This window comes from Myotis nattereri, assembly GCF_964212035.1.
Source record: "Myotis nattereri genome assembly, chromosome: 5".
In the NCBI taxonomy this organism is placed as follows: Eukaryota; Metazoa; Chordata; class Mammalia; order Chiroptera; family Vespertilionidae; genus Myotis; species Myotis nattereri.
Genome location: NC_138080.1, coordinates 31,395,409 through 31,422,873, shown reverse-complemented (window position 1 = coordinate 31,422,873; position 27,465 = coordinate 31,395,409). Strand labels below are relative to the sequence as shown.

Below are 27,465 nucleotides of genomic sequence, written 5' to 3'. Positions count from 1 at the left end.
ATGAACCTGCCTCTCGTAACGGTAAAAAGATAGAACGGGGCTCTTCCTGCTGGCTTCTCTGTGAAATCCACAGCAGTTAAGAATTTACTGGCCAAAATATTGATTTTATTTTTTTCTTTTTATATATTTTTATTGATTTCAGAGAGGAAGGAAGAGGGAGAGATAGAAAATCCACGATGTGAGAGAATCAGGGTGGATTGGCTGCCTCCTGCAAGTCCCCCACTGGGGATTGAGCCCACAACCAGGGCATGTGCCCTTGACTGGAATCGAACCCGAGACCCTTCAGTTCGCAGGCTGACGCTCTATCCATTGAGCCAAACCGGCCAGGGCTTGTTTGATTTTCTGAGGGGTCATGGGGAGACCAGCTCATCCTCTGTACAATATTTTATCAAGAACCCCAAAGGAGCTGTTTCACACCCCAGCTTTCCCAGTGTCCCCATGATCAAAGCCCAAAGGACACAGGAACATGTGGATCATATTTGAAGTGGGTTAAAAACAAGGAAACTGGAAAGGCGGTTTGCTTTTCCAAAGATCCCAAGTGATTAGAGAGACATATGTTCATTAAGGCCTTACGCTGGCTGTTCTTTATTAATTCATGGACTCCTATTCCCATCAGCACCGTCAGTCCTAACATACAGATGAAGATGGAAAGGACCGGAAAGGGTCACGGGCCTACCCATAGTCACACAGGCTCTGGCTGGCAAAATCCCTAAATTGGCCTCTTCACTTTCTGCGTTCTTTCAGCTGCCCAAACCACCTGCCTTTACAGGGGCGAGGCGAGAGGTCTGCTTTAAGGCTGAAAGACCTTTGGAGAGGAATACCATGGTGCCGCCTGTGCCCCGTGGGCGTTGAGCACCTAAAAGCAGATTTTCCTGAATCTCAAGAGTAGAAGAGATGGAACAGGAAGCCTGAGGAAATAAAACCACAAGTTCTCCAGAATCTGGGAGGACTATGGAGTTTCCTTTGTTCCCCGTATACAGAGTGCCTAGTGTATGTACAGGCAAAGCAGTCCGTCTTTGGCCTTGGAGGAGGCGAATTTTATTTATCTACCTTTTTATTTATCTAAATACTCACCAAAGGATACACTTTTTATTGATGAGAGAGAGAGAGAGACAGAGAGAGAAACATTGATAGGTCACTTCCTGTACATGCCCCAAGTGGATATCAAACCCACAACCCGGGGCACATGCCCTGACGGGATCGTAACTGGACCACTCAGTGCACAGGATGACGCTCCAACCACCAACCCACACAAACCAGGGCGAGGAGACTGACTTTAAACACACACACTCCTTTATGACGAGGCTCAGCTTGGAGAGGGTCAGGACGCCGTGAGAAAGAACAGTTGCAGGAGGTGCCGTGGGCTTCCTGAAGATGGTAACATTAAACGTGGAACTATAGGAAGCGGATTGGGGCAGAACAAGCCTTAAAGCCTGCCTCTGCAAGGGCCTGACTTGGCCCCTAACCACTGTCATTCTACCATCCTATTCCGGTTTAATTCTCCTCCTCCACTAGCACCCTATCTAGCTAGCTAGTCACTGCCCAACGCCACCTTATAACACATCCTCTAAAAAAACTATCGTGTCCATTTATGTACTCCTGTCCCCACTTCTCCCCAGGACTGAGGTCTCCCCAGCAAGCAACGCTGAGAGTCCAGCTCACCATTCTATTCCCTGAGCCGATGGAAGGCGCTTAATAAATACTGGAATTGATGTGTCTCCCCAGACTTTAAAGTGCCCCCAGGGGGCACGCGGGGCATACAGGTGGGCAGGCATCGGTTCTCCAGGCCCTGTCCTGGGTGGCGCAGGGCCTTACCGCAGATACTTGGCCAGTCACCCCCTCCCCGGGCCTTCTCCTCTCGGTCGGCGGTGGGCATTACAGAGTGCCAGCTGTGGGCAAGGCCTGTGCCCGGCAGGGCGGCCCGGTAGCACCCACGCCGCTGCCTCAGGTGACCCACGGCGGACGCGGTCCGGGCTGAGCTGTCCTTGTCTCCTCGCTGACGTCACCACTTACTAGGACCCTGGGAAGCCCGACCACACCGCGGCCCAACGCCCTGGCGTCCTTTACCCTTCCTGGCCCCACCCAGGCCGTCTCCCGCGGCCTCCCAGCAGTCAGCCAGAACCAGCGCTGACCACGCCCCCGGCGCCGCCCGGCCGTGACATCAGGTGGCGAGACCGTGACGTTACAGAAGCGCGGCGGGGCGGCCAGCCACGCCTTGCCATGGCAACGGCGGGGTGAGCCGGGGCGGGCGGCGAGAGAACCATCCCCCAAAGGCGAACGCGGCACGGCTCCCTCCCAGCTCGCGCGGGCCTCTGCAGCCGCGAGCCTTCGTTGACCCCCGCGGGCGGCGGCCTACCAACCCCGGAGCGGCCGCAAAGCGCGGCGGCCGTAGTTGGGCGCTACCTGCTGCCGCAAAACGGCGGGCGCGCCGCGGGTCCCCACCCCGCGCTGTGACGTCGACGCGCGCCCAGCGGTGGCGGCGGCTGCGCAGTGGGCGCCGCGCCCTGCCCGCGACGCTGGTGGCGTAAGTGAGGTCCGCGGCGACGCTGCGAGCCGGGCGAGCCGGGCGCCCGCGCGGCGGGGACGGCCCGCGCCCAACATGCGGAGGCCAGCAGTGTGGGAGCGGTGGCTCGAGCGGGCGCCGGAGCCGGAACGAGAGCCGGGTCCGTAGCGGGGGTTCGCGTCGCGTTGCTGAGGGAGCCCGGGCCACCCAGCTCGGCCGGTCGGCCACTGGGCCACGGCCACGGCGGAGGCCGAGAGGTAACGACGCGCGCGCCCTCGCCGGCTGCCGCGGCCACGCGCCCGGCCCTGCGGCCCCACCCCCGCGGCCCGGGACCCGACACCCAGCGGACCCCCGCACCCCGTCCACCCCCGCACCTCAGAGCTCGCTATCCCTACAACCCTCCCTCTGAACCCCCGCACCCCAGATTCTTGTGCCCGTACAACCCGCGACCCTCGCACTCTGAACCCTGTAACCCAGACCGCCACTGATCCCACAACCCGGACCCGGCTGCTCCAACATTTCCCTGACCCCCGCACTCTGACTCTCATACGCTCCTAGACTCTTCTTACCCCTCTTTCTCTGCATTCCAGGCCGGGCCCCCCCAGTGACCCCCAAATTTAGGCCCCGTCACCTTTACACTCACTGATCCCCAGATTCCAGGCCCAGCTGCTCACAGTGATCCCTCACTCCAGACCCCCACTGTCCACTTAGCGTCCCCCACACACCCTCCGCCTCTCCCCCCTGCTCAAGCTCACTGCCTACCCGCCTTGACACCCACTCCTCCAGCTCTCGCCCATCATCCCTCCCTGCAGTGGCATACATATTTCCACTCCCCTTTGTGGTCCAGCCGGGAGGGGGGGCGGCTTTGAGTAGGGAATGGGTGTGCAGCAAGGAGGGGCCTCATCTGGGGTAACCTGTTGCGGGGTGTCGCTCAGGAACTCCTGGTTTTCCGCCTGGCTTTGTCCTCCGCCGTCTGCCCTCACCACTGGCTTTGTTTTCTGGAAACACTTCAGATCCCGCCCGGAGGGGTGGTGGGAGGTCTGTGTGCCTAGCCTGATCCCACCATGATCCCTTCCCTGCCTGGGACAGCACTTCCCCTGCCCCCTCTGCCCCAACCCCCTTTCCGGGGTTAGGGGCTGGGGGTCTAAGAGAAAGCCTTTCGGTGGGGTCCTGGGCAGGGATTGTTTGCAGAAAATGGCCCTGGAGCGTTTCCTGCTAGTAGGTGGAATCCGGTGTTTTTTCCCCAGTCCCATCCACAGGGGCACCCGGGTTGGCTGCAATTCATCCAGTGGTACTCCTCCCATCTGGTGGGGCTCCAGCTCTCTGTCTCTGCTGGGGGGTGTGGTGGGGGGGCTCCATTGGCATTTGCAGACCCCAGGCTCACGGGTGTGAGATGAGTGGGGAAGCATAAAGGCTCCCATCCAGGGAAAACCACCCGCCAGGAGCTGCTCAGGTCAGGGAAGGGGTGGCCCCTGCAGGGCATGGATCACCTCTGTGAAGAGCAGATTGTGAGCCAAACCCACAGGTTTGAAAAGGGGAAGTTTGCTGTGGTTGCCAGTAGTTAGTTTCTGTTTTTCACTGTGTCTCCACCAAATTGTACTCGGAGATGGGAACTGGTCTGGACTCTTTAGGCTGATGGGCAGGGGCTGGGTGCAGTGTCCCAGGTTCTCACACTGGCCTCCCAGGCCTCCCTGGAGTCTCCAGGACCCCATTGTTTGTCCCCCACCCCCCACGCCTCTGCCCTGTGGATTCCGTGGCCTTGTCTCTCAGGAATGGAATGGGGGGGGCCGCTTGGGTCCCAGGGGATGGGCCCAATCCCACGTTAGAGAGCCAGTTGTGTCTGCTGCATGTGGAGGTATGTGTGTGCAGGAGTGGGGAGGCTCCAAGGAGCTGACTGGATTCTCCACCACAGCAGCAGGCGACAGCAGGCACAGGTCTGGTTTTTCCGTGCACCATTGGCAGTCAGCCCCTCTCTTGTGAAGTGGCTTCTTGTCTGGTTCCAATCCCTCTAATTTCTCTGAAGCAGATGGTGACGGGCATCTCATTACCTGGCTCTGGGCGTCCCTGCGCTGTGACAACCACCCTGTGCAGACTGACTTCTTTGAACCGCTGGTCTGGTTCCATCTGACTCTCCTTCTGATTATACAGTAATTACCACTGGGTGGCAAGAGGAAGCAGGTGAGGTTTTTAAAAACTGAAAAATCTTCCTCTGTGCTCATCCCAGCTTGGGGAGCTAGCATGCCAGCCAGTAATTTGGGAAGCAAGGCATCTGAGAGGAGTCAGTTGTGTTGTGGGGATTTACTGGTGGTGGTTTGAGCAAGGTCCCTGCAAGGCCAAACTTAGGGACCGTGGCATCTCCCTGGGATACCACTTGTCCCGTGGTTAATGTTGCCATCATTTCTGGGCCCCCACAAGCTGCCCTAGGCCACCTTAGGAACAGCAGGGTTCCTCATTGTCGTGGTTGTGGTGGGGGTGGGGTCCCTGTCTTGGCATATCTTTTCTGTGCCCTGAAAACCCAGAGGTGAGTAGGCAGGACAAGGAGTTGGGCTAGGAAGATGGGGCTGCCAGCCTTTAGGCCTCGGTGACATTGGGTGGGCTGGCCACCTCTGTTTTAACCCTGAAGGGGAAGGCAGGTCCTTGTGAAGGAGCCCAGCATGTGGTTAGTTTCTGGTTCTGGTGATGGAGCAGTCACGGGCTTCGTCCTCTGTCAGTGGCCACTGTCATGCCCAGTGGAGGCCTGTAGTCATGAGCTCTGGCTGCCCTGTGGGACTGTCCCTGTGGTGTCTCTCCATGCTGGCACAGCTCTGGATTCCTAAGCTGAGACCTGATTGGTCTAGAAGACTCCTGCTTTGGGCAGCTCCGCATCTGTCCCCTCCCATTTCGAGAGCTTTGTGGAGCCTTGCTGGGCCACTTCCTGAGTCCCCACTGCTCAGATGAGGAAGTCGAGGCTTGAGTAGCCTGCTGGAGTCAGGAGGATCTGGCTTTGACGAGGCTCCTTGGTAAATAGGGTGCTACAGTTCTGGGACCCACCCAAGTTGGGCCTTCACCCTGGCTCTCCTGTCACCCAGCCCCTCTTTGGATCTTGTCTTGGGTCCCCTCCCTTAGAATGCCTTAGGGCAGTGTGAGGTCCCTCATAGCCTTCCCCCGTTCAAGACAGCCTACTTGGGACGGATCCTTTCTCATCCAGCAATTTAGTGGCATCCACAGTTGGAGGCCATGTCATGGTAAAAAGCAGTCTTATTTGCTGTCAGTTCTTGTCAGCCTGTGTCCAAAGACAAATGGAGTAGCGCACCAGACACAGGGTGCAGTCTGCTTCTAGGTTATATCTCAAACTCCACGGAAGCATGTTGCCGTGGAGGAGGGAGGACTGAGGCTGGCAGATCACGTGCAGGCTTGAGAAGGCTCCCATTAAGGGCAGGGCAAGTACTGCTCACTTGGGGTACAGCCACCCCAGTTGACAAGGACCGGAGGACACAGGACTCGCTGTGCTTGACCCTGCAGGGCAGGGCAGGGCAGGGCAGGACTGGACTTCTGTCCTTTTGTCAGCTCCACCTCTGGAAGCAAGAGTCTGGCATAATGTTTTCAGAAGATTGGAGGAGCTGCCCGAGGACTTGCTATTGCAGGGCAGCATCGCTGTAGGGCCCCAGCACCACAGGGACCTTTTCTTGGAGGTAATTCTGAGATGGCGAGTGTGACTTGTTTCTCTGCTTGCTGTGGTCCCGCCAAAGGCAGGCTGGCAGGCACATGATGAGGCTCTGCTGGGCTAGACAGTGGGCATCCAGTGGCTGCCCTGAGGAGTAGGCCTTACCTCCAGGCAGAGAGAGAGGCCTGTGGGTAGGATGCTAGACCTCAATCCACAGGTCAGCCAGTACCTCTCAAGTTTTCCCAAGTTCACCTGGGCACCTGGGGGACTAGGAATCCCACACAGATGATTATGGGCTGGGAGCTCACAGAGACTAGCAAAGACCCCTGGGGTCTGATGGCTTCTAGAAAGGTTCCTGGACAGGTTTTTACAGAGCCTTTCCTCTGTGGTGTGTGAGGTCACCCTGGGTCTCAAGGACCTCCTAGGGCAGTGATGGTGAACCTTTTGAGCTCGGCGTGTCAGCATTTTGAAAAACCCTAATTTAACTCTGGTGCCGTGTCATATATAGAAATTTTTTGATATTTGCAACCATAGTAAAACAAAGATTTATATTTTTGATATTTATTTTATATATTTAAATGCCATTTAACAAAGAAAAATCAACCAAAAAAATGAGTTTGCGTGTCACCTCTGACGTGTGTCATAGGTTCGCCATCACTGTCCTAGGGACAGGGCTTTCCTCAAAGCAGCCCCAGTTTGACAACCATAGATGTCCCAAGGTCTCAGGCCCTGGGCCCAGAAAAGATATCCCGCTTTTGGGCCCAGATATTGGAAGTTTAAGGAAGAAGGTGGAGAGGGGACTGGGCTCCTCTGCACCCTTCTTGTCTTGTCCCCAACTTTAGGCTGTCAGGGGTGAAGTTATACCTGAGGCCCTGCTTTCTCTGGCTTCCTATACAGCAGCGGTTCTCAACCTGTGGGTCGCGACCCCTTTGTGGGTAGAATGACCCTTTCCGAGGGGTCACCTAAGACCATCGGAAAACACATACATAATTACACATTGTTTTTGTGATTAATCACTATGCTTTAATTATGTTCAATTTGTAACAATGAAATTGGGGGTCACCACAACATGAGGAACTGTATTAAAGGGTCATGGCATTAGGAAGGTTGAGAACCACTGCTATGCAGGCTGGGCACTGCATCCCACGTCCCATAGGACATCTGCTAGATGGGAGACAGCTGGAGAACTGATTGGAGGACTGCCCTCCCTATTCTAGGAGAGCAAAGATCATAATGGACAGGGCAGCTGCTCTGCTGTCCATCTCCAAAGCTGGGAGTTCAGCCCCACGGCTCTAATGTACTTTGTGGCTTGTGCCCCTTGCTTGGCAGGCTGCAGGGGGACTCCAGGTGTCTCCCAGCCCTGGGCCTCAGCTTCCCCATCTGATATGGTCACGATGGTACCTGGCTCGTGAGCAGTGACAGTTGCTTGGGTGGGACAGGTACTCAAGACCTTCAGCAATGCTGGTAGCTTGGGATGTGAACTGTGTGGGTAGTTGTATGCCACTAGCCACGTTAAAAAAACAAAAACCAACGGGTGAAACTTATTTTAACTAACCCAGTCAATCAATTTTTTATAATCCTCATCCAAGGATATGTATTTTTTAATATATTTTTACTGATTTCAGATAGGAAGGGAGAGGGAGAGAGATAGAAACATCAATGGTGCCAAAACCGGTTTGGCTCAGTGGATAGAGCGTCAGCCTGCGGACTGAGGGGTCCCGGGTTCGATTCCGGTCAAGGGCATGTACCTGGGTTGCGGGCACATCCCCGGTGGGGGATGTGCAGGAGGCAGCTGATCGATGTTTCTCTCTCATCGAGGTTTCTAACTCTCTATCTCTCTCCCTTCCTCTCTGTGAAAAATCAATAAAATATGTTTAAAAAAAAGAAAAAAAAGAAAAAGAAACATCAATGGTGAGAGAGAATCATTGATTGGCTGCCTCCTGCACACCCCCTACTGGGGATCAAGCCCACAACCGGGCATGTACCCTTGACTGAATTGAACCCGGGACCCTTCAGTCTGCAGGCCAATGTTCTATCCACTGAGCTAAACCAGCTAGGGCCTGAGGATATTTTTCCCACTGATATTTAGAGACAGTAGAAGGGTGAGGGGTAGGGGGAAAGAGTGAGAAACATCAATGTGAGAGAGCCCAGGGCCAGGGATCGAATCTGCAACCCAGGTATGTGCCCTTGACCAGAGTCAAACTCGCCTCCCTTTGGTGTTCCAGGAGTTGCTCTAACCTCTGAACAACACAGGCCAGGGCTTAACTCAATATATTTAAACATGTAATGGGTGAGAGACAGCTTATTCTTCATTGATTGTGTATTTTACACTGAGGGTTCATCACTATTTGGACAGTAAATATTCATTGGAATGCTTGGCTTTAAGAAATACACAGATTTGGCCCTGGCCATTGTTAACATAAAAAGCATTCAGACCTGTAAAGAATTTTGTGAGTTTATTTGAGCCAAACTGTCGACATATGCTGGGAAGCAGAACCTCAGCGAATTGAGATAATGCTCCGGAGAATGGGGAGTTCATACCTTGTTTTTATAAATTTACCATCAAAAGGAAAATATTTAAGTGGGTTACATGAAATTCACTGGTGATAGATTAGGGAGGTGGGATAAAGCAAAGCGGGAAACCTCTGGGATAGGATAAAAAGTGAAATGGGGGACATACACTTCTTTTACATAGATGGATACAGGATAGTTTAACATAATTAAAAGTTGGTGACTAACTTGATAACAATAACAATGAGGGAATGTCCTGGTGCCATTTGTTGTGCCCTGAGGAGTCTAGAAAAAAAAAAAGGGAAGTTACAAGTTACCCAGACATTTCACAGATATGTTATCTTAGAAGCAAAAAGACAAATGGGCTCAGTAAAGATCTAAGTTGATCTTTGTCAGGGAAAATACTGGCCTAGGACATGACTACCCACTATAACCTGTTTGTAGTTACATATTTAATTTTCAGACCATCTTTTGTGATTATTTTAGGTCTTTGAGTTTGCACAACCGCCATGCAGGCCTTCCCTGAACTAGTCAGGTTAGCATATGGCCCCTTTCGTCCACACCATGGTGGCTCAGTTGGTTGGAGCATTGTCCCATACATGAAAAGGTGGCAGGTTTGATTTCTGGTCAGGGCACATACCCAGGTTGCAGGTTCCATCCCTGGTTGGGTGCATGTGGGAGACATCTGATCAATGTTTTTCTCTCCCTCTCTCTCTCTTTTCCTTTCTCTAAAAAACCGACAATTTAAAAAAACAAACAGATTTGAGTGGAAAATGGCACCTCCCGAGAAGTCTGTCAGCCCTGCCATGGGTTCTACACTCCCCGCATAAGCTTCAGCTCGAGTATGCTGGGAGCAAAACAGCTTTGTAGAGGTGTGGCCAGATGTAGCAGTGTAGGTGCTCAGCCAAATTTAGTTTCAGACAAACAACCCAAAATGGCTTGATATAGATATATTTCAAATACTGCATGGGATACACTTACATTAAAAGCTATTCGTTGCTTATTAGGCTTTAGTGGTAACAGGGAGCCTGCATGTTTATGCCTGGGTGGCTGTGCTGAGTGTGCTGGGTCTGGGTTTTGATTTGGGGTGGGTGGCTGGCCGGCCAGCCAGGTGGGAGGTAAAACCCTTACAACTGAATGGTGGCTCCTAGCCCAACTGCTGGGTGTTCGCTGGGCATAGGTCCTCAGGCCACATCCAGCTACCGGCCCTCGCATCTTGAGGGGGGGCTGGAAATCTGGGTTTTTAAGTACCACCTCAGGTGACTCTGATGCAGCCTTCTTGGTATTGGTGACTGTTCCACCCCAGGGCTGATCTTAGGGAACCAAAGTCAAGGTGCTGCCTGTTCAACAGTATGGGAAAGCTGCATTGCCGCATCTGTGGCCAGAGACAGGGCTAGGCAGCTCCGGGGTCTCCAGGTTTTTATCTGGTCACAGTGTGCCTTGGCCCTCAATGTGAGGAGGGTGTGCCCTAAGGGGTTGGCTCTCTGAGTCTCCTGATATGTGAGCCCTATGTGTGCACAGGTGAACAGGAGCCCTGTGTGTTTACAGGTGTGTATAAGCCCCAGGTGAGTGGGAGCTGTGAGTCATCTTGACCAGGTTTAAAGCACTTGGGTATACTGTGTGAGCTCATGCCCCCTGGACCTGGGGGCTAAACCTGTCCTGGGTGGTTGTGGGAGCTCTCTGCGTACCCTCAGGCTTCACCCAGGGCCTCTGGGAAGGGTTGAGGCTGGCAGGTTGGTGTCAAATACTCACACAACCACGGCTCAGCCCCTCCTCCTCTCCCCACTGTCTTGCCAGTTTCTGTGCTTGTTACTTTCTATGGGTACACACCTCTGATTCCTTTCTGACAGAAGCTTGTTCAACATGGACCCAAGGGCAGGAGGTGTGGCTCTGGCAGTCACCCTGCGTGCCCGCTGAACTTCGATCTATATAGGGACAGGCCCTATTCTTCAGGCGGCCAGCCAGAGCCACACTCACTATGACTTATTATTGTTTTTTAATTGATTTCAGAGAGAGAGAGAGACATCAATGTGAAACATCAATCGGTTCCCTCCCACACTCGCCGGAACCTGGAATCGATCTGGGTCGTCACTCTCCATCCCATCCCCAGCCCCTTGGCAACCATGAATCCACTTTCTGTCTCTGGATTTGCTTGTCCTGGACAGTTCACATAAATGGAATCACATGCTGTGTGGCCTTTTAAAAAAATATATTTTCATTGATTTCAGAGAGAAAGGGAGAGGGAGAGAGAGATAGAAACATCAATGAGAGAGAATCATTGGCCGTTGTCTCAGCACGGCCCCCTCCTGGGGATCGAGCCCACAACCCAGGCATGTGCCCTTGACTAGAATTGAACGTGGGTCTTTTCAGTCCACAGGCCAACACTCTATTAACTGAGCCAAACTGGCTAGTGCCGTGTGGCCTCCTGTGTCTGGCTTCTCTCACTGAGCATCATGTGTCCAAGGTCCATTCATTCACACCATAGCAAGTGTCAGTGCTCACTTCCTTTCATGGCTGAGTATATTCCAATGGATAAAGCACACTCTTTATCTGTTTATTAGGTGACGGACTTTCAAGCGGTATCTGCCTTTTGGCCTCTGTGAGTCATGTTGTGTGAATACTGTGCACAGGTTTGTGGAGATGTGTCTTCGGTTCTCTTGGGTGTGCACTGAGTAGCTGGGTTTCCGGGTCATGTCGCGGTGTTGAACTGTTTGAGGAACTGCAGACCATTTCCCACAGTCACTGCCCCATTTTATGCCCCGCCCACCATGGATGAGGGTCCACTTCTCCATATCCCTCAAACCCCTCCCCTTCCCAACTCACATTTCAGTGGCTTCCTTCAGCCCGTTCTGTCCTGGACTCTGACCCTTTAGCATGGCATCTCTGCCTTCTCAAAGTCTGGGGACCCTGACCAGTTTCCAGAATCCTGCCTGTCCTCTGCCCTGCACTTTCCAGAAAACCAGAAGTTATGAGCAGGTGCCAGTGCCCCAGTCACTGTGGTGGCGCTGGCTAGGTCCTGCACTTTGAGACTTTCACAGACAGACAGACAGACAACATGCCAGCCTTTGGCCTTCGGTCGTGATGAGTACTGCAGCTGGGCACCCTTGACCGCTCTCCCAAGGAGGTGTGTCTTTAAGTGACCGAAAGAAGCAGGACCTGGTCCTGTAAGTAAGCAAAAGCAGAACCAGCAAGAAAGACCACAGAACCAGCGTCCTGTTCTTGGTGGTTGTTTTTTTTTGTTTGTTTGTTTTTTTAATTTTATTGATTTCAGAGAGGAAGGAAGAGGGAGAGAGAGATAGAAACATCCATGATGAGAAAGAATCATGGTGGATCGGCTTCCTCCTGCACGTCCCTCACTGGGGATCGAGCCCACAACCTGGGCATGTGCCCTTGACTGGAATCGAACCTAGGACCTTTCAGTTCGCAGGCTGATGCTCTATCCACTGAGCCAAACCGGCTAAGGCTGTTCTTGGTATTTTTTAAGTAGCGAAAACAAAGTGTGTATATTGAAGAAAACGATCCTTACAGCAAAGCATAAACACTGCTTTTGAAAAACCACTCAACAGCCAAGAGGTGGGTGCCATTCACACTTGAGATCCCTGAAAACACAAGTGTGTTTATAAATGGGACTTGGCATATTGTAGATCTTCATCCCCTGGGGCGTGGCCGTTAGGGCCTCTGTCACAGACTGTGCCCACTCTTGCCTATCAGCTTCCAGCCGGGTCGCAGTCCAATCCTGAGTGGCGCTTCCAGGGGCTCTGGGTGAGTTCTGGGAGGGAGGCTCCTAAGGAGAGTGCTGGTGTGAGGTCCCCAGCAGGTGTGCTGGGCCTGGGCTGAGCTGCCCTTCCGGGAAGACAGCTACTCAGCATCTTCTGTGTTGACTCAGTGGCCACCCTCCTGGCTTGGTCCTCAGTCCAGTGACTTGCCCAGTTCTGGGGGACATGTATGATTTGAAGGGTGTCTTACCCCAAGAGAGCTGGCTGGCCCTGTCTTCCTCCTATATATGGTCAGGTCCCTTGAGCGGGACTGGCCCCTAGAGGTGATGTGGGCCCACTCCAATAGATCAGGGAGCTCTGGGCAGGGTCACTTTCCATTTGTTCTGACCAGTTTGCAGGTGCCTTAGGGGCCCTTTTATTTCCTCCAGCGTAGGTTCCACCAGAACTCCTGGCAATGAGGATCTCCAACCCTGCATGTTCCTGAGCTTTGCACCTGCCAGGTGGGAAGCCGAGAGCATCCTCCTCACCCACCTTTTCCTACCAAGGCTGATTTGAGGAAATGCAAAAGCATTGTTTTCATTGTGCTCACTGGGAGGGAGGAAAGTAGAACTTGGGGAAGGCAGTAAGGTGGGTCCTGCCCTGGAGCCCCGCCCCAGGGACCATTTCCTGGGCTCTTGCCCACTTGTAGGGACAGCTTTGTGAGGGTGCACTCTTTGCTACTTTCTGTGCAGGGATTGTTTCCTGTCCTGCAGAGGGTGGGGACAGGGCTACACCTACATGGCTGTCACTGGTACTGCTTTGGCCATTCCTCTGGGTCCGTGGTCAGCAAACTGCGGCTCGTGAGCCACATGCGGCTCTTTGACCCCTTGAGTGTGGCTCTTCTACAAAATACCGACTAATGCGCATGGGCCACAAAATTTCAATCGCACTGTACGTGCGCGCCTGCACATGTTATTTTGTGGAAGAGCCACACTCAAGGGGCCAAAGAGCCTCAGTTTGCCGACCACTGCTCTGGGTTATGTGTCCTGGATAGAGAACCTCATTTACCTAAAATGTCAGTGTTTTCTTTTAAATCAAAGTCCACATTTCCCATGCTGTCAGCACTACTGAATGTTACTTCTTTTCTAACCCCAACAGGCTGAGAAGTGAGAGCCTTTCTGTTAATCTGAATGTCGTACTGGAAAGGCAGAGCGATGTGCATCTGTGAGGCCATCTATACCTCCTCTGCAGCTTTGCCTACTTTCTCTTGGATCTTTTGGTCTATTTTTTATCATTTGTTCACCAGTCTCTTATGAACTCAGTATGAGTTCCTGCATACTGCCCGCACAAAAGGCTGCTGTGTCTTTGAGGAGCTTATGGTTTGGGGGCAGGTACACAGTGACTGCATACGTGCTGCCCCATGGCAGAGGGGTTCAGGGTTGGGGTGGCTTCAGTGGTGACATTTGCATAGGGACAATGAGTGGGCACCACACTTGAGCTTGAGGGAGGGGCAGGAAGAAGTTGCTGAAGATGGAAGTTTGAAATTTTTGTTGTTGTTAATCCTCACCCTAGCATATGTTTTTATTGATTTTTAGAAAGAAAAAAAAACATAAATGTGAGAAATATCAATTGGTTGCCTCCCATATGCGCCTTAAGGATCAAACCCGAAACCTAGGCATTGGCTGGGAATCGAACCTGTTACTTTTTGGTGTATGGGACGACGCTCCAACAAATGGAGCCCCCGGCCAGGTCCGAGGTTTAGGTTTTAAAAAATAAACTTTATTTTAGAACAGTCTTAGATTTACAGAATTACTGTGAAGCTGATGCCGATTGCTGAGTCCCCCCATCTTCTGTCAGTGTGGTACCTGTGTCATAGCTGATGAGCCAGGATGAGATGTCATTAATAACTAAAGTCCATTCTTACTCAGATTTCCTCAGTTTCCCCTGATGGCCCCTCTGCCCCAGGGCTCCATCAGGATCCCACGGGACCATCAGTTGTCACATCCCTTAGGCCCCTCTAATTGGCATGGTTTCCCCTCTTCCCAGTGTGGGTGCCCTGGACCGTCGTGTCCTGCAGGACGTCCCCAGTCTGGGTTTTCTGGTGTGGTTTTTTTCTTCATTGCACTGAAGGGTGTGCCCTGGTTATCTGTCACCTCAGGGTCTCTGCTGTCCCCATGGCTCCCCACTGCTGACCCTGATCTTATCTCCCTGCCAAGGTGCTGGTCAGGTGTCTCCACTGAGAAGTTCTTTGAGGCCAGAAGTCCGAAATCGAGGTGTCGCAGGGCTGCGCTTCCTCCTAAGGCTGCGGGGTAGGGGTGTCCTTCTGCCTCCCAGCTTCCAGTGACTGCCCGAGTTTCTTGGCTTGTGGCGCATCTCTGCCTCCATTGTCACGTGCTCCTCCTTTCCTGTGTGTGTCTATCTCCTTTTCAGAAGGACACCAGTCACGGATTAGGACCCACCCTAATTTGTAAATAAGGTCACATGCCCAGATACCCAGGGTTAGGACCTATTTTGTTGGGGACACATCTCAGCTCACATCAAGGACTGATACGGTGCTGGAACCATAGTTACTCTGGGTAGCAGAAGTGCCCAGGATGGGCCTGGCCTGACCAGGACGAGGGGCCCACAGGTACCGTCAAATGAGATAGGACACCTCTGTCCCCTTGATGGACAGTTAGCTTAGAACCAGGTGTGAATGAGGGCTTGATCACGTCTCTGTGGGGAGAGGCCAGTGCTGTCAGCACCCTCTGAGATGCTGGAATGTGGCACACATGCTCTGTCCGGGCCCATGTGTGCCAGCCCCAGGCAGCACCACCAGTGTCTGTCTTCAAGCCTCATATCCCTTGGTGCTTCCAAGGCTACACTCACAACTGGGTCCACTGTGCACTGTGGGGCCAGGCGGCCTGTCAGCAGCCACCCCCAGCTTCCTTCCTCCCCCAGCCCTCATTTTCCTTTCAGCTTTTTAGGTAGAAATTTTCAGATGTACCCAAATGTGGAGAGGGTACAGTACTACCCATCCCACCCCCCAGGCCCCGACCCAGTCCAAGTTACCAGCATTTTCCCAGCAAACTCAGTCCCCTCCCTTTCTCTGCAGCAGGTTCTCTGGAGCCAGTACCTGCTGTCAGTATAGTTCCAGAGCTGCCACACCAAGACTGTTGCTTGACTTTGATTGCTGTGGTCTGAGTTTGCAGAGTTTGTAGCAGCAACCTTGCCTTTTTGTAATCTTAATTTTGAAAACATTTCAAGTCTGTTGAAAGCATGCAAGAAAAGTACCTGATGCCCTGTGCTCCTTGTGGGCTCACTGCCACCTGTGGCTGTGTTTGCTTTTCCTGAACTGTGTGAGAGCATCCTGCCACCTCGTGACCATCCCCTGTGATCTCTGGCCCTCTCCCAAGAACATCGATGTGTCTTGTCCACCTTTCCATGATGGGTGCAGTGATAGCTGTCCCTTCTCACAGGGGGACAGCTCCTTCCTCCATCGGGTCCTAGTCAGGACTTCAGGCAGGAACTCTGCATGCCCTCTGGGGCGGCACTGACTGGTGCTCACACCCCAGATCACTGATCGGACCACCTGCTTGGCACACTCAGTTCCGTGTCCATCTGCTTGCTGATGGCACTTCTCCCAGGTTCGGCTGTCTCTTCTCCCTTCGTCTGTAACTTGATGTTTAAAGACCCATTTCTGCTTAATCCTTTTTGACACTGGCCTTGTCCCCAGGGGCTGCGTGGCTGGTTCCTGTGCAATCATTGTGGGGTACTTCCTTCCTCTCTGCCATGACACGATGTTGCAGGTGCCTTGGGACTTCTCAGCTATAGCCCCAGGGTGGGCAGGTCTCCCGGGTCCCTCGAGTTTTGATGTTTAGATGCCAGGACGTGACACACTGGGTGCTCATGGCTCCTGGGGTGCCGTGTTCCTGGGCCCAGGTGAATCCTGGGGAGGAGGCCCTGCCTCTCCATGTCACTGAGTCCCCGGGCAGAGGTAGGTTCCTGATGTGGGGGAACATGGGGACATGTGTGTCCGGAGTTGCCGAGAAGGGGCTGTAGCCAGGATCATCTGAGTCTTGGTGCTTCCAAGGCTACACTCACCACAGGGCCCACTGCACTGTGGGAAGGAGGCTCCTGTACCTTCCTTAGACTTGCTCTGGCTCTGCTCTGGGCTGTGCTAGTGATGTCAGCCGGGGACTGTGACATCACTGACTGGAGATGGTCAGGGAAGGGGCCCCTGCAGGGGTCCCAGCCCCTGGCCCTGACAAGATGGAGGACCCCAAAAAGAACAGGGCAGGTAACTCACCTGAGGTGCGCATTGGTGGAGAAGCAGGGCCCTGACGTGGAGCATGAATGTATGAGACCCACTCAGTGTGGACACAGGCAGGACAGCAGCTTCCAGGGGCTGCCTGGGGATTGTGTCAGCGTGGAATTGAATTTGGCCATGCGGGTCACACGGAGCCCACACCGGTGAAGGGCTGTTGGGAAGCTGGGGGGTGGAATTGGGGGCCACTCTAGTGTGGTTGAGGATGAAGGAGGAATGAGGGGTCCCTTCCTCCAGGATAATTGCTTTTAACACCTGGGCCTGGACTGAGGTCAGACACTCCATTCTCCTGAGGCTTTAGGTCACCTGCTTTGTCCAGGTGTGTGCTGGGCTGGGCATTCAGCTCTGGTCCTAGCCCTGACTCAGACTCTCTTCCCTCAGGCAGGTGCTTGACTCACTTTGCTATCCCCCTGCAGGTCCCATCTGGCTCAGAGCATCCGGGAGAGGACCCAGAATGCCCCCATGTGGCTGGTGGGTGGGGTGAGCTCTTGTTTGTGGGGTGAGCAGGGGCTGGTGCCCTGGGGGAAGGATCAGGCCCCTCACCTGCCTTCCTATGCCCATTGTCCCCTGCAGGCAGTGTCTGCATATCTGCCCTGTGTAAGAGTGCTGCGTGGGGCCCAGACACACTGCGGTAGGGGTCACTGGGGTAATGTTGGGGACTCAGGGAGGGCAGCATGTGTACTGGACTCTGTAGTCCTGGCTGGCTGCTGTCTCCCCATAGCCAGCTGGGGCCAGGTGGGTTTGGCACATACAGAGTCTCCATGCTTGTGGGGCTGTGACCCTCCTCCTGTTGGTTGTGCTCAGGTCCAAGGGTCACATGCAGGTTAGGCACCTCCTTGTGCCTGGTTATGCGTGTGGTCCCTCTTGAGAGGACTGCCAAGCATGGGAGGGCGTGGACATGTGTGAGTTATGCACATGTGTGAGCATGGGGAGGGGTGTGCATGCATGTGGATGTGTAAGCACAGAAGGGAGTGTGCACATGTGTGTGAGAGCACGGGAAGGTGTGTGTGTTCACTGCACTCTGAGTCCCTGCTGTCTTGTAGTCTATGAACACGTGGCTGGGATTCCCCTCTATGAGGTGCCTGCTCCTTCTGGCTCTGAGGCTTGGGCCAGCTGTTCCCAGAACCAAAGCCAAGGGCTGACAGAGGGCTCTGTCCTTGGCCTGGTTCTCAGAGGCCCCCACTCTTGTTCCCTTTCATCATCCCCAGGGCCCTGTTCTGGCCTCAGGGTGAGGGAGCCCCAGGTCATGGGTTGAGATCCCCCTGGGGTCCTTGCCCCCAAGGCCTCATGGTGTCACCATGTCCAAGTCACTACTACTCCCATCAGCAGCTGGCCAGATCCTCAGTCAGTGGCGAGGAGGGGGCTCTGCGGTCTCTCCTCTTCCTTCTTCAGAGGAATGACCCCTTGGCTTGGGGGAGGGGCTGTGGGCAGGGTGGCCCTTGCTCCTTTCTGCATCCAAGTTGGGGCTCCCTGCCTGGTTCTGGGGCCTCTGTCACTTGATTAGACTTCACCCTTCCCAGTGCAATTGTCTTTGAGCTGTGTTGTGGGCCAGCACTCAACAATGTGCATCTTATACGACCTTGATACATGAATTCACAGTGGCCTCTGCCTCTCAAAAAGTCACAGGTCCCGCTTGTGCCTTCAGAGGTCTTTCCAGAATGCCATACTGCTGTGCCAGCTCTGTTAGTTAATGCCACCGTGCCAGGCTGTGCGCTGGACCCTGGGCTGTATTATGGGCAGGTGGGTAGGTGGGTCTCAATCTTTTAACCTGTGTCTCTGTTTTCCCCCCAGCTGGGAGCCACAAGATTTGAGGTGGCGGGACCTGTCAGCAGAATGTGTCCTCCCCCTGCGTGCAACTTTGAGGCGACCGAGATGAGTTCCACGGCCTGGCCCTTGCGAGTACCCACATCTCATTAGCCAGGAGTCCGCCAGGTGCCATGGTGTGCTAGCCCCAAAGAGCCGCCCGTGACCTCAGGTCTCCATAGACCCGGGATTTGTACAGCAGCAGAGTCACCGTGGAGAGGCCAGGGTACCACAAACTTATGGATTTTGACAAGAAAGGAGGGAAAGGGGAGTCAGAGGAGGGCCGGAGAATGTCCAAGTCCGGTGGCCGGACCAGCCACAGCGTCCGGAACTCGGGGACCAGTTCGGGGGTCCTGATGGTGGGCCCCAACTTCCGGGTCGGGAAGAAGATAGGCTGTGGCAACTTCGGGGAGCTCCGGCTAGGTGAGCCCCGCTCATTTGCATTCAGGGGATGGGGTGGGGGAAGGCTGCCCAATGAGTTCGCAGTCACTTGCAGATGACCTCCCTGATTATTGCGATCAGGACACAGGTAAGTGTGTGTGTGTGTGTTTCTGTTCCCCGAGGAGGAGGTTGGGAAGAGGGGTAGACTCCCGACCTCTCCCCTTTGTGTCTGAGGAACAGCTCTGTTGGGGATCCAAGTCCACATATGGGAGAGCTGACATAGAAGCCTCCAGTGTCTAAGCTGGTGCACTGTTTAGCATTTGGTTGTCAGGAGCTGTGGGCAGCCCCAGGTTTGGGGTTTCTGAGTCCATGTACCGTCAGGGGCTGGGGCCCAACTCTGCTGGTGGGAAGGGCATGCAGGATAGGCACTGGGCTAAGACTGTGGTGGGTAAGGAGAGACAAACACCTTCCCAGAGCATGGGCCCCACATGCTCACTCAGCCTGCACAGAGGGACCTGGGCAGCATGGTGGCCAACTCTTCAGCTTCCCCTGACAGTGCTACCCTGCTGCCCTGTTAGGGTGTACATGTGTGTGCACATACATGTCCCTGGGCCCAGTCTTGATCTGAAGTCTGTGGGGCTGGGGAGGGCTATACACTTTATGGACTCAGACACCGTCATGGGTTCTGTTCTTTGGTGTTTGGAGCAGCAGCCTAAACAGTCCAGGTCTGCACAGAAAGATGCGTGGGCATATATAAGGGTCTGGAGAGGCGTAGCGGCTTTTGGCTTGAAACTTTTTTTAAAATGGAGTATATGTTCTTTTCTGCCTGGCTTCTTTTGCTCAGTGCGTTTTTGAGAATATCCATGTTGTCATGTGTGTCTGTAGCTAGTTGCTCTTTGTTACTCTGTCCATTTGTATGATTGTTCGCCATTTTGTTCATCCGTTCTCCTGCTCAGGGATATTTGGCTGTGCCCAGATTTTGGCTATTATGAATAAAACTGTCCTGAGCATCCTTCTCCAAATCTTGTGTATGAGTGTTTTTGTTAAAAGCACTGGGTCACGGGGGACGTATGTCTTAAGAGAAACTGCCAGACCGATTTCCAGAGTGCTTGTACACTTTATTCTCCTTCAGGCGGCATATGGGAGTCTGGTTATCCCACATCCTCACCAACACTTGGGGTTGTCAGGCTTTTTTCCTTGTTAGTGGGTGTGAAGTGCTGTCTCTGGGATTTATTTGCATTTTCTCGATAACTAATGTTGAGCATTGTTCTCAGATATGTGTCTTTTTCTCTGTTGTGAAGATATTCTTTGGTTTCAAATTTGATTCTGTGTCGTTTAGGTGTGGTTTTCTTTGTATTTATCCTGCTTGGGATTCATTGGGATTTTTGGATCTGTATATTGACACTGTTTAATTAAATTTGGAAAAACTTAGGCCATTATTTCATCGTGTTTTTGCTGCCTCAGTTTACTGTCTTCTCAGACTCCAATGACATGTATGTTAGGAGTGTTGGATGCTGTCTCATAGTCCCTTAAGGTCTTTTCCATGTTCTTCCTTTTTCTCTCTTTGCTTCAGTCTAGATAGTTTTTATTGCCCTGCTGTAAGTTCACCCTTCTTTTTCTCTGCAGTGTCCAATCTTTTGTTGGGGCCATCTAGTGAATATTTTATTTCATTCACAGTATTTTTCACTTCCATTTGACTCCCCTCCTGTTCTCTTGAGACTTCCCATCTGCTTGTTTATTTTGCCCATTCTTTCTTTAAATCCTTGAACATACTTGTAACTGTTATAAATGCCTACGTATATGGTGCATTTCATTTTGTTTTTCCTTTTTGCAGTCCTATTTTTCTCGTGTCTGGTAATGTTTTACTGTATGTTGGACATTGTGGATGCCACATGTCACAGACTTTTAAGTCTGGGTTGAGGTTCGTCTTAAGACTTATCTTGACTCCATCAGGGACTGATTTTGGTTTTGTTAGGATGGGCTGAGAGAGCAGACATTACTCAAGGGCTGGAGTTGCCCCTCTTTCCACATGTGGGCTTTCTGGGTTCTTAGCCTAAGGTCGGGGAAGTTCAGGGAGGCCTCTCTGCTCTGGATGACTGCATCTCTAGCTCTTCCCATCCTGTGTGGCCTCTGGAATTTTCTTCCTGTTCATAGCCCCGTAGGAGTTGTTCTCTGCTAGGCCTTGCAGACTCGCTCGCCTTCTGCATGCATAGGTAAAACTGATAACATGAGCATTGGTGAGGCTCTCAGAGCCCGAGCACCTGAACTCCCCCAGGAGTCTATACACCCACAGACTTCAGATGCCGACGTGTGTGCACAAACACGTGTGCGTGCTCACGTTAAGCTCAGGCTGGACTCCAAGGACGTTGGCTCTCCTAGAACTCATATGCAGTCAAAACATGAAGTTTCAACAGGACAGAATAAAATGACCTTTTACCATAAAGGATTGGTTAGACTTCATGAATGTGTAAAATATCTTTCACAAAGCGTTGTGAGCTGGAACAGGCAAACCACAGACTGGGAAGAAATATTTTCAGAGCACCATTTGACAAAGCGCTGATGTTCAGGATACGTGAAAGGACGACAACTTGATAATAAAAGGACAGACATTCCAATTAAAAATGGGCAAGAGATTTGAACAGACACTTTGCATAAGCAGACAAATGGCCGGGAAGCACAGAAGGCACCCACATTGGCAGTACAAGCCAGCAAACCTACTAGAGGAGTGACTAGCCTGCCCACAGGAAGGCCCATAGGCAACGTTCACTACAGCTCTGCTTATAACAGAAAACGAAACAACCTACGTGTCCCCCGTGCTGACCAGGTGGGTCCCCTTGATGGGGTAAGGCTTCATTCAGCTGTCACCAGGAACCATGGACATGCCTCAACACAGGAATTCATCATGCCATGTGAAAGGAACCAGGAGGAGAGAACACACCAGATGATTCTGTCTTGGTGCAGGTGGGGGTGGACCAAGAAGGGGTATGAGTGGTGGGGACATTCTGTGCTTTGATAAGGGTAGGGGCTGCCGCGGGACATGCATTGGTCAAAGCTCATCAGATGGCACCCTTCGGATGTGTGCATTTCTTGGTAAATGTCACCTCCCACAGGGTAAACAAGAACTATATGTACACGCTAGAGGCCCAGTGCACGAAATTTGTGCAAGGGGCTCGGCTCCCCGCTGTGGCGGCTACCTCTGCCTCAGCCCCACCTCAGCCCCGCCGCTTCGGCTTCGGCTTCAGCTTCGTCTGGAAGGTCGTCCGGTCTAATTATCATATTGTGCTTTTATTGTTATAGATAGAACTTGACCTGCAGGCTGGAGTATCTACAAATCAGAGAGATTCATGACTGATAGATATGCAACAGAACAGATAGCAAATTGTTCATTGCGTAATATAGGCAGTGAGGATGTAGCTGTTCACTGAACAGTTCCTTCTGTTTTTCTGTGTTTAAAACTTCCATAAAAAAATGGTGGGGTTGCCCTTGCCAGTTTGGCTCAGTGGATAGAGCATCGGCCTGTGCACTGAAGGGTCCCTGGTTCAGTTCCAGTTAGGGGCACATGCCTGGGGTCAGTCTCAGTCCAACGTGCAGGAGGCAGCCAATCGATGGTTCCCTCTCATCACTGATGTTTCTATCGCTCCCTCTCCCTTCCTCTCTGAAATCAATAAAAATATATTTTTTAAAGTGGTGGGATGAAAACACAGGAGGGACATTTATTTTTTATCAAAACCCAAGAACCAGGTCTAAAAGGAGGCTCCCTTTTCCTTCTAATGGGTGTCTTTGGAAAGAAAAACAATGCCAATAGTAAGATTGCCAAAACTCTTCAAGTGTTCCTGGAATAAATCTAACAAAGATTGGGCAAGCTCTCTCAGCGACAGAACATCGCTGCGAGTTCATTCCCAGGGGTGGATGGGACAGTTCAGTATGAGATGTTACCTCCTCCGGTTTGGCTGCAGACTCCAGGACACCCTTCAGGGCTCTGAGAAAGTCAGTAAGCTGACTCTGAACCACCATGGAAACCAAGGACCTAGAATAGCCACAACAGTGCAGAAGACACACCCACGGCTGGGTGCCACGGTACTGTGGACACCTCAGCACACAGAAGGCAGTGACTGTGACCAGTGGAGCAGACTAACACTGTGGGGAACCCTGGCATCAGCCTCTGAGGTGGAACACATTGGTGTCTGCTGCCACGTGGGTGGGGTTGGAATAGCTAGAGTGAAGATGGCACCCTGACTGTCCAGCTGCAGCAGGCAGAGTAAGGGGAGGCCTAGAGGTGCGGACACACAGTGTGTGGCCATGTTTGTGGTGTTCAGGACCCGGTGATGGTAGTCTCAGGACAAAGGACAGGACAACACTGGGAGGGGCCATTGGACCAGAGATGGTGGTACGGTGTACACAGCACTGTGCGCAGCAACTCTCAAATGCACACGAGGGGCTGGATTGGGGTGTCCCCTTGTTTATATGGCAGGTCACCCAGCATTAGTGGCTGGACCATCTGGGACTCTGCTGGCGTTAGAGACTATAACAGGTGGAAAAGTAGTTCTGTGAGGTTGGGTGTTAGCTCTTCCTCTGTGGGCACCTGCAGGTCCTGGTGGGTGGGCTCAGTAAGGACTGCGTCAGGTGCTCTTTCTAACCTGAGAGGGGTGCAGGTCTTCCACCCTGGCCTGCTAGGCTCTGTTACCTGGGGGAGCCAGCCTGGCTCTTGCCTGCTGGCACCATGGGCAGGCTCTAATCTGACACAGCCAGCCTGGAAGTTGCGGGGGGCGGGGTGGGGAAGGGGGAGGAATGTGTGTGCAGGAGGAAGACACAGGGCACCTGGGGTAAGTCCTCTGCATGTCATGACAAACCTCTTGGGGTAGGGTGGGTTCTGGCCAGTGGTCCTTTACTCCACCTTCATGGGGGGAGGGGACGGGAGGAAGGTGCTGGAATGAACCATGGTTGTATGGTTGGGGGGCTGGGAGGGGAGGCAGAGTAAGGTCCACTGGTAGGAGGAACCCGATGGATGGGCATCGGAGGGACTGGTCCAGACTATTTGCCACCTCCTGTCTGCAGGACCCATGTAGAGGCATTGAGGAGACTGCACCCATGGGGGTCCTGGGGATGGAGTGATGGGGGGTGGGAGATGCTTAGGGGATATGGATGTCTTTGGTTCCCATTGCTGCAGTGGGTGTTGAGAAGGGCCATGTTCCATTTTTTGATGGGAAAATTGGGGCACATTGCTGTGCTTGTGGGGATAGCTGCTTGAGTGGTGGAGGCGGGGTTAGGGGGAGTGCTTGGGTGAGCTAGATGGGGCTGGCAGCGGCTGGGATCTGGAGTACATAGATGGTGGTGGGCAGAGGCTATAGAGAAGAGAGTGGCAGTAAGATAGGGTGGGAGCCCAAGATGTGAGGGTTCAGGGCAGATGGAGACACCTAAAGGGGTGCGGATATCTTGCAGGCGTCCTTTTCACTCCCAGGACCTGGGAGGACAGGGCCAACCTCAAGGGGGCGACCGGGGACAGAAGGTTCCCCTTGGAGGGGGTAGGTCATGCAGGGTCTCCTTCCTGCTCGGGTGGAGGAGGAATGGGGCTGAGTGGCCTTGCTGTGCTGACTTCTCTCTCCTCCACAGGAAAGAATCTCTATACAAATGAATACGTAGCTATCAAATTGGTGAGTCCAGGTTCTTCACACACAGCAGAAACTATCCCCATGTGGGGCCTGGGGCAGGAGGAGGGGCAGTGCTACACCCCAGGTAACCCTCCACCTCCCCGTCCCTCCAGGAGCCCATCAAGTCGCGGGCACCGCAGCTGCACCTGGAATACCGCTTCTACAAGCAGCTCAGCTCCACAGGTACCGCCACACAGGGGGCAGCGCCGGGCGGGCGTGGGGACCGTGGGGGCCTGCTGCAGGCCCCCTAGGCATCTGTGCATGCTCCACCCGCAGAGGGTGTCCCTCAGGTCTACTACTTTGGCCCGTGCGGGAAGTACAACGCCATGGTGCTGGAGCTGCTCGGGCCCAGCCTGGAGGACCTATTCGATCTGTGTGACCGCACATTCACGCTCAAGACTGTGCTCATGATCGCCATCCAGCTGGTGCGGGCTATGGGACCCCTGGCTGCAGGGCGGGATGTGGCAGGGAGCGGAGTGGGGCGGAGCCTGGGGGAGGGAGCTGCGGGGGGGACCCTGCAGGCCCTAGGCAGATGGAGACCCCTGCCCACTGCCCCCAGATCACGCGCATGGAGTATGTGCACACCAAGAGCCTCATCTACCGCGACGTGAAGCCCGAGAACTTCCTGGTGGGGCGGCCGGGCAGCAAGCGGCAGCACGCCATCCACATCATCGACTTCGGCCTGGCCAAGGAGTACATCGACCCGGAGACCAAGAAGCACATCCCCTACCGCGAGCACAAAAGCCTGACGGGCACAGCACGCTACATGAGCATCAATACACACCTGGGCAAGGGTAAGGGGCACAGGGGCCGGGGTTGGGGAGGTGGGGGGGAACGCGCTGACCTGCTGTTCCCCTGCTGACCTGCTGTTTCCCCTCAGAGCAGAGCCGCCGTGACGATCTGGAGGCGCTAGGCCACATGTTCATGTACTTCCTGCGTGGCAGTCTGCCCTGGCAGGGGCTCAAGGTGAGCCAGGGCGTGTGGGGGTGTGGGGTGGGTCGTGGCTCCCAGTGATGTGGCTGACCACTCTGCCTGCAGGCGGACACGCTCAAGGAGCGCTACCAGAAGATCGGGGACACCAAGCGGGCCACGCCCATTGAGGTGCTCTGCGAGAGCCACCCAGGTGAGGGCCTTCCCCAGCCAGTGCTGTGCTCCCTGCCCTCGCTGTCCCTGTTGCCGCGGCCGTCCTCCCCCACCCCCCACGTATCCCCGCCCCCTTGCCCACATCCACCCCCAGCCCTGCTGGCTCTTCTCAGAGGAGATGGCCACATACCTGCGCTACGTGCGGCGCCTGGACTTCTTCGAGAAGCCCGACTACGACTACTTGCGCAAGCTCTTCACGGACCTCTTCGACCGCAGCGGCTTTGTGTTCGACTACGAGTACGACTGGGCGGGGAAGCCCCTGGTATGTGGGGGCCGGGCCGGGCGTGGGACGGGCCTGGATTTGTGGAAGATTTTGGACTTGGAGGGCTTTACCTTGGATGTGGGGGTCCCAGGGCATGGGGGATGTCGGACCCCAGACGTGGGGGGTGAGACCTGAATGTGGAGGGTGGGACCCTAGACCTGGGGGTTGTGCCTTGAGCTGGAGGAGGACCCAAGTACCTGGAGCCTTGGTGCAGATTCAGGTAGGACCGTGGTTCATAGGGGTGGAGTGGTGCCCCGCCTCAGCACCCTGTCCTGCCCTCCTTGCAGCCTACGCCCATTGGCACAGTTCACACCGACCTGCCTGGGCATACTCAGCCTAGGGATAAAGCCCAGCTATACAGCAAAAACCAGGTGAGGTGCCAGGCCAAGGACCCCAACAACCCTGAGGGGGGCGGGGGGCGGAGATCACAGCCCACGTGACTTCTCTGCTACCCACTCCCCCAGGCACTGAATTCCACCAACGGGGAGCTGAATGCTGATGATCCCACTGCCGGCCACTCTAACGCCCCCATCACGGCGCCTGCGGAGGTAGAGGTGGCGGATGACACCAAGTAAGACCCTGGGCAGCGTCTGGGGGCTGAGATGCTTGGGTCCAGCTGATACCGCCTCTCTACCCTGCGCCAACTTGTCCCTCCCAACCTGTGTCCGCTTCCCACTCTCTCCGCCTCCCCAGGTGCTGCTGTTTCTTCAAGAGGAGGAAGAGGAAATCACTGCAGAGGCACAAGTGACCCGGCGGTGGTTCCCCACACCCTCCGCTGCAGCTCCTGGAGGAGCTCGTCTGGATGGCCCACAGCCAGGACACAGACTGTGGCCCGGAGCTGCTCACCCCTCGTGGGTGACTTCCTTCACATAAGACTTTGGCCGAAATTTCTACACCTGTGTCTAGTCCTCCCTTCCAAGAGCATTAACTATTTAAAACAAGGAAAAGAAAACACAGCGGCCGTCTGCCCTGCGCCCCTTCGCCATGTCTGCTGAAGTGAGTAGTGTGACCTGGAGGCCCCGGCCACTGCGCCGCCCAGCTTGCCTGCCCCATTAGTGTCATAAAGTCTAGCTCGTCTCCCTCTATCCAAAGGCCATTTTCTCGAGGGGGCACTGTGGGGCATTGCTGCCAGGGGTGAGCCCACTCTGGGCCTCCCCAAACCAAAGGGGAAGGTGCGGTGGGAGCGGCACCCCAACCAAAATGCTGCACCAAAGCTTGGACGGTGTGGCCCACAGGTGTTCCTGCTGCACCTGCTCCTGGAGCCTGGGGCGGCCACCTGTGTGGCCACTTAGGCCAGGGCTGTGCCCGGTGTGAGGGCTTCTTGTGTCTGTGCTCAGTGTCACTGAGCCGCAGGAAACAAGCGCCTTAAAGCCCCGTCTCAGCCCACAGGTGCGGCAGAGGCCAGGCAGTCACAGTCGGGCGGGCGGAGCCGCTGGGGCATTGGCGGAGGTGTGTGCATCTAGGTGTTGCTTTACAAAGTGTACAGAAATGGCACTTCTGTTTCTCTGATGCTTCCTGGAAGCCATAGAACTTAGGGGCTTTTTTAAAAAAATAAAGGAAAATGAAACCA

The 27,465-nt window shown here is 54.0% G+C and overlaps 1 protein-coding gene across 2 annotated transcripts; it reads left to right on the top strand.

The window, feature by feature from the left end:
- Positions 1-2,461: 2,461 nt before the first annotated feature.
- On the top strand, positions 2,462-27,465 carry CSNK1G2 (casein kinase 1 gamma 2). Of its 2 annotated transcripts, none has more exons than XM_081092236.1 (12): positions 2,462-2,760; positions 18,450-18,884; positions 24,453-24,493; positions 24,604-24,673; positions 24,767-24,915; positions 25,050-25,284; positions 25,371-25,456; positions 25,529-25,613; positions 25,747-25,895; positions 26,183-26,266; positions 26,360-26,466; positions 26,589-27,465. In XM_081092236.1, the coding sequence occupies exons 2-12, from the start codon at positions 18,701-18,703 to the stop codon at positions 26,641-26,643; spliced, it is 1,245 nt and encodes a 414-aa protein (XP_080948362.1). In that variant the 5' UTR covers positions 2,462-2,760; positions 18,450-18,700; the 3' UTR covers positions 26,644-27,465. The 2 variants fall into 2 exon arrangements, with proteins under 2 accessions (XP_080948362.1, XP_080948363.1); XM_081092237.1 differs by lacking the exon at positions 2,462-2,760 and adding an exon at positions 4,527-4,681.

Bases quoted from the DNA above. Each gene is read 5' to 3' on its own strand.
- CSNK1G2 (XM_081092236.1), top strand. From the start codon at position 18,701: ATGGATTTTGACAAGAAAGGAGGGAAAGGGGAGTCAGAGGAGGGCCGG. The intron at 25,285-25,370 runs GTAAGGGGCACA...GTTTCCCCTCAG, and splicing joins CAATACACACCTGGGCAAGG to AGCAGAGCCGCCGTGACGAT. The intron at 25,896-26,182 runs GTATGTGGGGGC...CCCTCCTTGCAG, and splicing joins ACTGGGCGGGGAAGCCCCTG to CCTACGCCCATTGGCACAGT.